Genomic DNA, 13,766 nt, shown 5'->3' with positions numbered 1-13,766 from the left:
GAGAGAGCTGGGATAATTTTTAAAGATCTACACTCAAGCAAAATAAATTTATTAAAGACAAAAAAGAAAATTATCTGGCACGAGTTAGTTGTATCATGTGCAGCAGTAAGACTGCTGGATACAAAAAATAGCAACCTAAGTTCATAGAGCCAGACAGACAGCAAGCTGAAAAATTATACCACCCAAAATGGAATAAAACAAATCGTACCCCCGGGATAGGAAGGCAGACACTTAAAGGCATTCATATATGCATTAATTATATTATTATCTGTGGCAGTGCAAAGCCATGAAAAGAAAGAAAGACTTTTAATCACTCTGTGCTCCAGGACAGAGCTATACCATGTGTATTCACATCTGCCCTAAATTACAGTAAAATACACAGTGCAAGTAACTATGACATACAAGAGGACTAGAACGCTGTCTTGCATTACATGTCATCAATTTTGAGTCAGGTTAGGATGATCTATATCCTTAGAGAGAAAAAGGTACACTAGGAAATAACTTTTTGAAGCCCTAGAAGAGGGGTGAGAAATTCTTTCTTCTAATAGTTTTCTTTCCATTTCTTAAAAAGAAAAAGTTGGATGCTGGGGTGATTGCAGAGGAGAGAAGGAATGTAGGGAGAGAGTAAAATTGCCAATTAAAATCAAGATGCTCAGTAAACTTTGAATTTCAGACAAATATTTTTTAGTACAAATATGTTCCAAATATTGCATGGGCTACGTATATACTAAATAGTATATAGATATGTTGTGTTTGTGCCTATATTTTAAAATTAAAGTTTATAAAAAGAATATTAATCGTTTAATATTCAAGTTTAGCTGGGCCCCTGAAATTTTCTCCCACTAAATTAAGCAATGCTAGGAGAGAGGCAGAGACTCCATCTGCTTAGCACATGAGTATTCTGGTTTTCTTTTTGATTTTATAACAGAATCGAACAAGCATTTACATATACTTACTAACTCAATGAGAAAGTATGGTAAATATTACTACGAAAGTATTGAAAAAAAATTGTGCTTTCAAGATACTCACTATATTTGTAGTTCTAGGCTGAGTCTAGTTCTATACCTGAGTCTTTTAGCTGGGATAATTACTTCAATTCTTAGCTTCAGTTTGGACATGGTAATCCACTTCTTTTTATTTATTGATGTGGTTGGATAGAATAGTGTTCCAAACTAGATAAATATCTAAAAATGGCAAAGAGGGCATATTCAACAGCTGATGAACTGCAAATTCTCTGAAGATAATAACAACAAAAGATTCACAGAAAAGCAAACTGATCTCTACTTATCTTCCCACAAAGTATTTTAAGTTTTCTCAGCTGTCTGGTATGAATACATTTTTGTAAATACCATGGAAGAAGTGCATTAAAAATTTTAATTTAAAAAACTTGATGAAAATCAATGTAAATTATAATGACTGATTGCTATGATTTTTAAATATTTTGAGGCTATCTTTATAAAATGCTTTATACTTAGCAAAAATTCACTTAATTAAAGTCTGAAATTGAATATGAACTCCAAATATATATTTATTTCTGTTCATTCTTTATAGAAATAGAATTGTAGTTTTGTGAATAATTTTTCATTTATAGTTTGCAAGACATATCAAGAAATCTGAAGGCCAGAAAATTCCTAAAGTGGAGTTGCAAATATCAATTTATGGAGTAAAAATTCTAGAACCCAAAACAAAGGTAAGTCTTATTTTTTTAATGTTAGAGGCAATATTTAATTAATTGCAATTATATTCCTACTTTAACAAATATTTAAAATTTTTTGCCACCCTGAACTGTTTAGTTCTGAGTTAATGACAGTTTGAAACTCTAGGATTTTGAGAAGTGAAAACAACTTTTGGAATTGCATTATAAGTGATCTTTTCTTCAGCTTGTTTGGGATATAATATTAATAACTTACGTTAAGTTTATTCAACAGTGTTTGGACTTGTATTTGGGAATGATTTTTTTCATGAGATGTGAAAGAGATGCATACAGTGTGGTTCACTGAGTATGAAAGAAGATAAAAGCTGTGTGTTGCTTATTAAAATATTCTGCATTGACTTTTATTTCCTGTAGATGTAATCAGTGTGTATTAGTTTTCTAGGGAGGCCAAAACAAAACACCGCAAACTGGGTGGCTTAAACAGCAGAAAATATTTTCTCACAGTTGTGGAGGCTGGAGTTCCAAGATCAAGATGCCAGCAGGGTTGGTTTCCTCTGTAGCCTTTTTCCTTGGCTTGCAGAGGGCTGCCCTCTTGCTGCCTCTTCACACTTGTCTGGTGTCTCTTCTTATAAGGACACTCATCAAATTGGATTAGGAACCATACTCATGGCCTCATTTTAACTTAATTACCTTTTTAAAGGCCTTATCTCCTGTTCAAAGAAAAACTGGACAAATTAAATTTAGCAGAGTTTATTTGAACAGATAATGATTCATGAATCGGGCAGCACTGGAAACCAGATGTTCAGAAGGTTTCCCCAGCAGCGTGAACATGGAGCTTTTTATAGGCTGAACACAGACTCAAAGTGACAACTCACCTGATTGGCTATAGCAAGGCACATACCTTATATGAATATGTAGTGATGAGCTGGCTGCCTGTAATTGGCTGAAACTTAGCTTTGTGTTACACTTCCAAATTAGTGTTCAGTTTATTTACATAATAGTTAGGTTGCAGTTTGTTGTATAGGAACTCAAAATTCACAGGCCAGGTGAATGGCCACATGCTTATTTAATTTAGCACTCCAACCACAGTCTCATTCTGAGGTGCTGGGGATTAGAGCTTCAACATGTGAATTTTGGGGAACACAATTCAGCCCATAAGACAGTGTAAACTTAAGTTTCTTGTATTTAAGACCCTTCAAAGCAAATAAAATATTTAAAAATATAATCTGTTCTGGATTCAAATTCATTAACATATAAAGTGTTTCCTTCCAAAATTCCTATGTTCATGCCCTAACCCCTAATATGACTATATTTGAAGATAAGGCCTTCAAAGAGGTAACTCAGGTTAAATGAGACTTTAAGGGTGGGGCCCTCATCCAATATGTCTAGTATACTTACAAAAAGAGGAAGACACACCAGGGATACGTACACTCAGAGTAAGGCCCATGTGAAGGCAGCAATCTGCAAGCCAAAGAGAGAGGCCCCAGAGAAACTAAGCCTACTGACACCTTCATCTTAGACTTCTAACCTGCAGAACTATGAGAAAATAAATTCCTGTTGGATAAGCCACCCAGTCAGTGGTATTTTGTTATGGCAGTCTTAGTAAACAAACACAGTACTTTATTCACAATGCCTCAGAGTTATCATTTAGTAATTTTGATAAGACTATATTAGTCAATTTGGAAAAATTAATATTTAACTCCAATTATTTTATAAATACATATCGTCAAAGTGTTCTTCTAACACCGTAGGATACATATTGACAAATTAATTCAGTATAAAAGCCAAAAGAGGAACTTCTGGCCTGTTAACAGATTTTGAAAATGTTTCCCACAGGTCTGCAACTTTTCTCTAATCCAGCAAGTGTCTTTGATAACTTCATCTATGTAAATTCCAGTTCCCAGCAACAACTTGCTATTTAAAGTGTGGCCTGCGGACCACCAGCAACCACATCTATAGGGTGCTTGTTAGAAATGTTGAATCTCAGGCCCCACTACAGACCTACAGAATCTGTATTTGCAATTAAAGAGGAAACCTAGTGTTTCATATGCACATTAAAGTTTGAGGGGATTTGCTGTCGTGCGTAGTTTAGTGGCTTAATGCAGTAGGCCTCATTTTCAAATTGCAGCTTATGGAATAGCTACATAAAAATTACCTGAGGCATTTGCAAAAGTAATTTCTAAGTCCCCAAATTTGTCTCCAGAATCAGAACCTCTAACTGTGGAAATCTGTAGTAAAGATCAATGGCATACCTTCAACTTTCATATTAAAGAACAATGGCATTCCTTCAAACTTTTCAAGAAATGAATTTAAGTCATCTCACAATTATCCTGTCTAATCTTCTCTATTATTCACCCTCAATATTCAATTACAAACAAAGATGTGAAGATTTACTTTAGTTATGGCGATTCTAAAATAACTACTGCTAAGGTGGCTGAAAACAGAAAAATGAAATGGTGAAAAGAAGTAGAGGGTTGATTCAAGCATATAGTGGGATATATATAGTTTGCTGGGAAACAAGGCAATTGAAAGCAAGGTATGAATAAGATAAATTCATTAGGCAATTAGCAGTTACATAAAGAACAATAGACCAAGGAAGCAATAAATTACAGAAGGACAATGCAATCAAAAGTGTGGCAACAAAGTGTAGTCTTACATGTCATGAAAAGAAAAATAACCCTATTCCTACATCTTCTCAAAATTACAAGGATATAGAGTGGCAAATGTCTAGCCAGAATAGGGTATTTGTAGGCCATGCTTATGTTGAAAGTTTTTTTCTAAACCATATGAATTAGGTAGCTGTTTTGGAGTGTGTGTACATGTTTGTGCATGTGTAATTAATATTATTTTCAATTTCTTATCTGAAGGTTTGGGGCTTCTCACAGCACACATTAAAATATATAAAGCTGATAATATACTTTATGTATCATTTTCGTATGTTCTTGTTATTTTTTATTTGAATTGACCTATGGTGTATTCTAAACTCTAATAATTTCGCCACATTCATATACCATAATTTACCAAATTATACTTCTATTATTGAACATATGAAATGTTTCAAATTTTTTGTTATTTGATAATCACATTTAAATATTTACAAAATACGAACACAATTAAATGCAGTATGTAGAGAAATTTTTGGGGGGTTTTAGAATTCACAGGTTAATAATGGCATGTCCTTAGAAATGCATAAAATGCTAATTGCTTAAAGCACTACAAGATGGCTACCACTAACTACCACTACAAGATGGCTACCACCTACGTTTATAGGGTGTGTGTGTGTGTAAAGAGAGACAAAAATGGATCATGTAATGCAAATGTGGCATGATGTTACCAGTTGGCTAGGTGAAGAGTATACGGGTATGCATTGCAACTTTTTCTATTATTTCCTGCATGATTTCATCTGACCTTTTAAATGAGATTATTTCTTCCAATGAAAGATATGTGAACTGGCTGGGTGCAGTGGCTCATGCCTGTAATACCAGCACTTTGGGAGGCTGAGATGGGGGAATCATGAGGTCAGGAGTTCGAGACCAGCCTGGCCAACATGGTGAAACCCTGTCTCTACGAAAAAAAAAAAAAAAAATTAGCTGGTTGTGGTGGTGGGTGCCTGTAGTCCCACCTACTCAGGAGGCTGAGGCAGGAGAATCACTTGAACCCAGTAGGTGGAGGTTGCAGTGAGCCAAGATCGCACCGCTGCACTCCAGCACAGGCCACAGTGTGAGACTCCATCTCACATAAAAAAAAAAAAAAGAAAGAAAGAAAGATATGTGAAAAGCTCTTTTAAAGACTTAATCAACAAGTTAGGCTATCATATCTGTTCGGTTTTTCTTCCTTGGCTTCCTGACCACTGGAAGAAACCTACCTTTATGAAACCCAATTGACCAATAACTTATGATTTATTAGGTTATTCCTTATACCTCTGATTGTTGGTTATTTACCTGGAATAAGGATAATTTTTTTTTATTAACTTCAAATATTTATGAATATAAAGACAGAAATACCAAACTTTTTTTAAAAAAATAGCATATGATACTGTAGAGTGAGGAAAAACCAAAGTGAATATGGTCAAAAATTAAGCTGTGCTTAGAAAAAGTCTGTGGTACAGCAATAGTAGAGAATAGAGAACCCAAAATTAAAGCTGCACACCTACAGCCATCTGATTTTTGACAAAGTCAACAAAAATAACAGATGGGGAAATGATTATTCAATAATTGGTGCTGGGATACCTGGCTAGCCATATGGAGGAGATTGAAACTGGACGCTTACCTTTCACCATATACAAGAATTTACTCAAGATGGATCAAATATTTAAATATAAGACCTTAAAGTATAAGAATCCTGGAAGAAAACCTAGGAAACACCATTCTGGACATTGCCCTTGGGAAAGAATTGATGACTAAGTCCTCAAAAGCAATTGCAACAAAAACAAAAGTTGACAAGTGGGACCTAATTAAATTAAAGAGCCTCTGCGCAGCAAAAGAAACTATGAACAGAGTGAACAGACACCTACAGAATGGGATAAAATATTTGCAAGCTATGCATTTAACAAACATCTAATATCCAGAATCTATGAGGAGCTTAAACAATTGAACAAGCAAAAAATAATAATAAACCTATTAAAAAGTGGGAAAAAGAAACAGGAACAGGCACTTCTCAAAAGAAAACAAACAAGTGGCTATTAAACATGAAAAAAATGCTCCACATCACTAATCAAAGAAATTAAAATCAAAACCACAATGAGCTACAATCACCACCATGCAGAATAACTGTTATTAAAAAGTTAAAAAATAACAGATGCTGGTGAGATTGTGAAGAAAAGAGAATGCTTATACACTGTTGGTGGGAAAGTAAATTAGTTCAGCTGCTGTGGAGAGCAGTTGGAGATTTCTCAAATAACTTCAAACAGTTACCATTTTCCAGCAACCCTAATGCTGGTTGTATATACTTGGTATATATCCAAAAGAAAAATAAATCTTTATACCAGAAAGACATACACTCTCATTTTCATCGCAGCACTTTTCACAATAGCAAAAACGTGGAATCAACCTAGATGCCTCTCAGTGGTGGATTGGATAAAGAAAATGTGGTAGACAGACATCATTGGAACACTATGCAACCATAGTAAAGAATGAAATTGTGTCCTTTTGCAGCAACATGGTTGCATCTGGAGGTCATTATCCTAAATGAATTAATGCAGAAACAGAAAACCATATACCATATATTCTTACTTATAAGTGGGTACTTATATTGGGTACTCATGGACATAATGATGCAACAGTAGTTGCTGGGGGCTACCAGAGGGAGAAGAAGGGAGGGGATAAGGGTTTAAAAACAAATTTTTGCATACTATGCTTAGTACCTCAGTGATGGGACTATTTTTACCCAAAACCTCAGCATCATGCAGTATACCCTGGTAACAAACCTGAACATGCACCCCCTGAATCTAAAATAAAAGTTTAAAAAAGTCTGTTTGGTGATAAAAACAAAAACAAACAAACAAAAAACAAAGGGAAAGGTAGTAAGAAAGTAGATGATTCCCACCTACTATTTTTATTGTGGAAAATCATATTTTCAGGTTTCTATCAATAAGTTTATCACATGACAACCTATTAATTATATAATTCTGTTTCTTAAGCTTTTAATATCAAATCTGCATGCTTCTCCCAACCTAAACCTCCTTTACAAAATATCAAGGAAGTGGGGTTCAGCTCAACATGATTAGCCAGTTGACTTCATTGCCCTATATTGCCTTACCAAAATCAATAATGCCAGTGCTTTTCTTTCCTGTCCACAAGTCTCGATTTCCTATTAAGACTTTAATATTTAATAATAAATTGTTATTAATAATTAATATTCAATTAGTGTTTAATATTAAATTATTAGTATTTAATTATTTAATATTAAAGTAATAATTATTATTTAATGTTTAAATTAATAATAGTAAATTACTAGTTAATATTAAAAATTAATTTCTATTTTTTCTGTTATTTATTTCTATTCGTTTTGTTTTTAATAATTTCAACTTTCATTTTAAATTCAAGAGTTACATGTGCAGATTTGTTACCTGGGTATATTGCATCATGCTGAGGTTTGGCATATGAATGATTCCATCACCCAGATAGTGAGCACAGTACCCAATAGTTAGTTTTTCAACCCTTAACACCCTTTTTCCCATCCACTTTATAAGTTACCCCGTGTCTATTATTGCCATCATTATGTCCACGAGTACCCAATGTTTCTCACTTATAAGTGAGAACATGCAGTATTTGTTTTTCTTTTTCTGCATTAATTCGTTTAGGATAATGGCCTCCAGCAGTATCCATTTTCTGGAAAGGACATGATTTTGTTCTTTTTGTGGCTGCATGGTATTCTGTGGTATATATGTACCACATTTTCTTTATCCAATCTACCGTTAATGGGCACCTTGGTTGATTATATGTCGTTGCCATTATAAGTAGTGCTGCAATGAACATATGAGTGCATGTGTCTTTTTGGTAGAAAGATTTGTCTTTTTATGGATATATGTCAAGTATGTATACCCAGTAACAGGGTTGCTGGAAAACAGTAACTGTTTTAAGTTCCTTGGGAAATCTCCAAACTTCTCTCCATAGCGGCTGAACTAAATTACATTCCCACCAATAGTGTATAAGCATTCCTTTTTTTTCATAGCCTCACCAGCATCTGTTGTTTTTGACTTTTTAATAAGAGCAATTCTGATTGGTGTGAGATTGTATCTCTCTGTGGTTTTTATTTGAATTTCTTTGATGATAAGTGATGCGGAGCATTTTTTTCATGTTTATTGGCTGCTTGTTTTTCTTCTTTAGAGAAGTGTCTGTTCATGTCTTTTGCCCACTTTTTAATATGGTTATTTGTTTCTTGCTTGTTTAATTGTTTAAGTTTCTTATAGAACCTGGGTATTAGACGTTTGTTGGATGCATAGTTTGCAAATATTTTCTCCCATTCTGTAAGGTGTCTGTTTACTCTGTTTGATAGTTTCTTTTGCCGTGCAGATGCTCTTTAATTAGGTTCCACTTGTCTACTTTCGTTTTTGTTGCAATTGCTTTTGGGAACTTAGAGAAAAATTCTTTACCAAAGCTGATGTCAAGAAAGGCATTTACATTATTTTCTTCTAGGATTTTTATAGTTTGAGGTACTACATTATTTAATCCATCTTGAGTTAATTTCTGTATATGGTAAAAGGTAGGGGTCCAGTTTCATTCTTCTGTATCTGGCTAGCTAGGTATCCCAGCATCATTTATTGAATAGGGAGTCCTTTCCCCATTGTTTATTTTTGTTGACTTTGTCAAAGATCAGATGGCTGTAGACTTGTGACTTTATTTCTAAATTCTCTATTCTTTGCCATTGGTCTATGTATCTGTTTTTGTACCATTACCATGCTGTTTTGGTTACTGTAGCCTTAGAGTACAGATATCAGGTAATGTGGTGCCTCCAGATTTATTCTTTTGGTTAAAATTGCTCTGGCTATTCAGGCTCTTTTTTGGTTTCATATGCAGTTTAGAATTTTAAAAATTCTAATTCCCTGAAAAATGGCATTGGTCATTTGCTAGGAATAGCATTGAATCTGTATATTGTTTGGGCAATATGGTCATTTTAACAGTATTAATTCTTCCAATTCATGAGCATGGAATATTTTTCCATTTGTTTCTGTCATCTTTGATTTTTTTCCGCAGTGTTTTGTAGTTTTTCTTGTAGAAATCTTTCACCTCCTTGGTTAGATGTATTACTAGGTATTTTATTTTTTTTTGTTGACTATTGCTAACTAGTGATCTTGCATTATTGATTTGTCTCTCAGCTTTAATGTTATTGGTGTACAGAAATGCTACTGATTTCTGTACATTGATTTTATATCTTGAAACTTTACTGAAGTTGTTTACTATCAGTTGCAGGAGGCTCTTGGTGGAATCTTTAGGATCTTCTAGGTAGAGAATCGTATTGTCAGTTAAGAGGTATAGTTTGACTTATTATTTTTCTATATTGAAGCCTTCTCTTTTTTTCTACTGTCTGATTCCTCTGGCAAGGACTTTGAGCACTCTGTGGAATAGGAGTGGTGAGAGTGGGCATCCTTGTCTTGTTCCAGTTCTCAAGGGGAATGTTCCAGCTTTTGCCAGTTCAGTATTATGTTGGCTTTGGGTTTGTCATAGATGGCTGTACTATTCTGAAGTATGTTCCTTCAATGCCTAATTTGTACAGGGATTTTATCATGAAGGAATGCTGGATTTTTTCTAAGGCTTTTTTCACTTCTGTTGATATGATCATATGGTTTTTGTTCTTAATTCTGTTTTTATGTTGAATTGTATTTATTGATTCACATATGTTGAACAAACCTTGCATCCTTCTTGGTTGTTTTGAATTAATTTTTTAATGTACTGTGGCATTCAGTTTGCAAATATTCTCTTGAGAATTTTTGCATCTATGTACATCTGGAATATTGGCCTATAGTTTTCTTTTTTCAGTGTGTTTTTGCCATGTTTTAGTATCCGAATTATGCTGGTTTTGTTGAATGAGTTAGACAGAAGTTCCTTCTCCTCAGTATTTTGGGAGTGGTTACAGTGGAATTGGTACCAACTCTTCTTTGTAGATATAGTAGAATTTGGCTGTGAATCCATCTGCTCTGGGGCTTTGTTTGGTTGGTAGACTTTTTATTACTGATTCAATTTCAGAACTTGATATTGTTCTGTTCAGGATTTAAGTTTCTTGCTGATTCAATGTTGGGAGGTTATGCCTTTCTAGAAATTTATCAATTTCCTCTAGATTTTCTAGTTTGTGAGCTTCAAGGTATTCGTAATAGTCTCTGAGGATCTTTTGTATTTCTGTGGGATCAGTTGTAATACCACCTTTGTTGTTTCTCATTGTACTTCTTTGGCTCTTCTCTCCTTTAGTCTTTGTTTATGTAGCTAGTGGTCTAGTGATCTTGTTGATCCTTTCAAAGAATTAACCTTTGGGTTTGTTTATTGTTTTTACGGATTCTTTTCTCTCAATTTCATTCAGTTCCACTCAGATTTTAGTTATATCTTCTGCTAGCTTTGGGGTTAGTTGATACTTGTTCTTCTAGTTCCTCTAAGTGTGATATTAGATTGCTAACTAGTGATCTTTCTAAATTTCTGAGGTATGCATTTAGCACTAATAGCTAATTTTTAAGAGCCCTACTTGAATTCTATTCCCAGAAGTGACTTTTTAAAACTCTTAATGAAAAAGAAGCATCTCTATTTAAATTCCTACCAAACCTGGAGAGCAATCTTGGAGTTTAAAAATCCTTGAGATATTTTATACATTCAATTATATTGCATATTAATATAGAACAACTATTTACCATATGTTACATATGAATATAGAGTATATGACTATTTACCCATATATATAAAGTACCATTTCTTGAATGCATTAAAAATATAGGAAATCTAAAAAAGGGGTTAACAAGCTCTGCTGAGCACCAGTGTCCCCAAAACATTCCTAAGAATGCCGATTGCGGTATGTGTGTGTGAGTGTGTGTGTGTGTGTGTGTGTGTGTGTGTAGTGAGAGAGAGAGAAAGAGACAGTTCTCAGATACAACCTATTCATAGACATTCACAGACATGCATTTAGGAACTACTATTCAAGGACATATACATAAGTGAAACAGAAAAAGATCAATCATTTCATTCTAGATATATGTTGATATTTAGAAAAAACAATTAAATGTGCTACTTCTAAAATAAATTTATTTATAGTTAAACATATATATATGAGACAGGATTTTTAAATATATTATTAATCTAACATGGACTGTCTTTATACAGAATAGAATCTTTATTTTTTTTTCACTTGCATGAATGAAAATGGAAAGTGAAAATTAAGTGAAAGCAATCTCAATGACAGTTGGCTCCTGTTTTTCCTTCTGTGTCCTTTCCCTTTCTGCTTTTCTCACTTGTCCTCCAAATGAAGATTATATAGAGTGCTAGAAACAGGTGGTGTAGATAGATAAATTGGGGATAAAAACATCTACTGATTTTTTGTTCCAACTCCAATAAAATATCATTAGTATGAAAGCCTATGTGTTTATTATTATTATTATTGTGTTCCTGGGTCTCTTTATCCTGTCTTACCAAAAATTATTGCTACATTTCAAATCCATAGTGATCTGTCACAATAATAATAAAATAACTGACAAAAATAATGAAATTACAGGTTTCAGCTCCCTAGATTGTTTTAGGAAGATACTTTTGCTAATCCAAAGAAAGATTAGGATGATTCACCACTGGTCATAACGAAACACTTTCTGTGATCATCCTGGTTGGGTAAGTAAATTAGAGACTATGTAGATTTCAGCACCAGCTAAGTGAATGTTGTGTTTTGCATGTTACTCATAATTTCTCTCATCTATGGAGAAATGAATTTTTTTTCCTATAGTGTTTAGCAGTAATATTTTCTCTTTATTTATCATTAACATGCTTTTACAATTAATAAGGTGGTGTAGACCTCCTGTCAGTATTTGGGAGCTATCGTGTAACAGAGAGCTGTTATTTAATTGACTATATTGTCATTAAAAAAAAATAATAAGAAAGGAAACTGTTCTAATAGGCAAAATATAGAAAGAAGATAGTCTCAAACAAATATGGTCATTGTCCATTGATGCTCTATGTATAAGAAAGGAAAGATGCCACCATCAAAAGCTAAGTAAGTCAAGCACCTCTTCTTAGAATTGGTTTCCCCTGTTTTTAAACAGATGAATTAGGCTATCTAATAATGCCGGTAAGCATTACAATCATACAATATACTTCCTCATTTTAATTTTCATACTTACCAAGCAACTCTTTGATGGCTTACCATTTTGTTTACCATTGTATGCAGGGAAAGAATGCATTGCTGTAGACAGTTATCTTAGCATTTATTTGTATATCTCATTTTATATATTCATTTTCAGTCTGACGAGCAGTTATTTGAATCAGAGTAATAGAGCAAATCTCAGCAAGCTGACACATCAAACTCTGAACTGAGAAGTTTAAATGTTTTCATATCAATGATTCTTATCTTGAACAACATCTCTGAGATTTTGATTCAACTGAGGTAAAAACAGTGTAAATTTTTATAGCAAGCACCCCAGGTATTTGTACTACAGGTTGTCTGAAGCCATCTTTAGAGAAACTCTTCTAGTTATAACCTAAAATAAAGCTTTTTTGGGGGATCTTCAGCCAGCCTTCCTTAGATGAAACTATAGTTGCTTCTATCTCCAATCTTATAAAACACCCACTCAATAATGTTGGTGAACTGAGTTTCTGATTGATATTTCTAGTGTTACAGTGCATCTTAGGAAAATATATTTATGACTACAACAGAAAAGGGAATAGTTGATTTTTCTACTTGTCATAATCAAAAACATTGGATTTCTTTTCTACCTCCAACATGTTTCAGAAGACTGTGAAGAATGAATAATTAACACGGATGATCTACATGAATATAAAAAGTGTCAAATGCTCCATCTTTTGACTAAATAATAGTAATTATAGAAACACATTTATTTTATATAAGTACTTTTATTTTAATGATGTATATACCTGCTATTTTATAAGTTTTATAATTTAAAGTATGTGTGTGTCTGTGTGTGTGCATGTGTAAATATATGCTGCAACTATATCTATCTGGTTGCAGTATTTGTCTTCTACTGATGAATAGATTTAACTGTGATTTGGAGTCTGGATATGTATACCATTCATTCATTGCTTCATGAAAAATGCTACAGAAGTTCCTAAGATGAGCTTCCTAGACAGAACAGGTTCAAGAGTGTATGAGTAACCATGAAATTATATAAAATAAAATTTAATAAGATTACTAAGGATGAAATGATAGTATGTTTCACATGAAATCGTATCCAGATAAAGCTGTGTTCTAAATTATAATGCTAGTAAATAGCAGTGAGATAAAATGAGAATTGCTCTGGCTTAAAAGAGTTCTGGTAATTCTGTAAAACTGTGGGAGTGTCTTATTCTTTCTGAGTCTCATTGTTCTCCTCTGTAAACATGCAAAGTTTAAAGTATATGATTTCTCAAGAGCCACTGTAGCTCAGATAGGCCATAAATCTTTGATCATTTTGTACTATGCTTGTGTTTTGCTA

The 13,766-nt window shown here is 33.6% G+C and overlaps 1 protein-coding gene across 5 annotated transcripts in view; it reads left to right on the top strand.

Moving 5' to 3' along the window:
- GULP1 (GULP PTB domain containing engulfment adaptor 1) overlaps positions 1-13,766 on the top strand; it is a 317,880-nt gene that overhangs the window by 246,349 nt on the left and 57,765 nt on the right. For all 5 annotated transcript variants that reach the window (XM_032755190.2, XM_032755188.2, XM_058440353.1 and 2 more), the window contains one exon: positions 1,592-1,690. In XM_032755190.2, coding sequence (XP_032611081.1) covers positions 1,592-1,690 — 99 coding nt within the window. The remainder of the gene's footprint in view (positions 1-1,591; positions 1,691-13,766) is intronic.

The sequence above is a fragment of the Hylobates moloch genome, unplaced genomic scaffold (genome assembly GCF_009828535.3).
Source record: "Hylobates moloch isolate HMO894 unplaced genomic scaffold, HMol_V3 SCAFFOLD_1, whole genome shotgun sequence".
In the NCBI taxonomy this organism is placed as follows: domain Eukaryota; kingdom Metazoa; phylum Chordata; class Mammalia; order Primates; family Hylobatidae; genus Hylobates; species Hylobates moloch.
The sequence above is the reverse complement of the archived record's forward strand: the minus strand, read 5'-3'. Positions and strand labels throughout refer to the sequence as shown.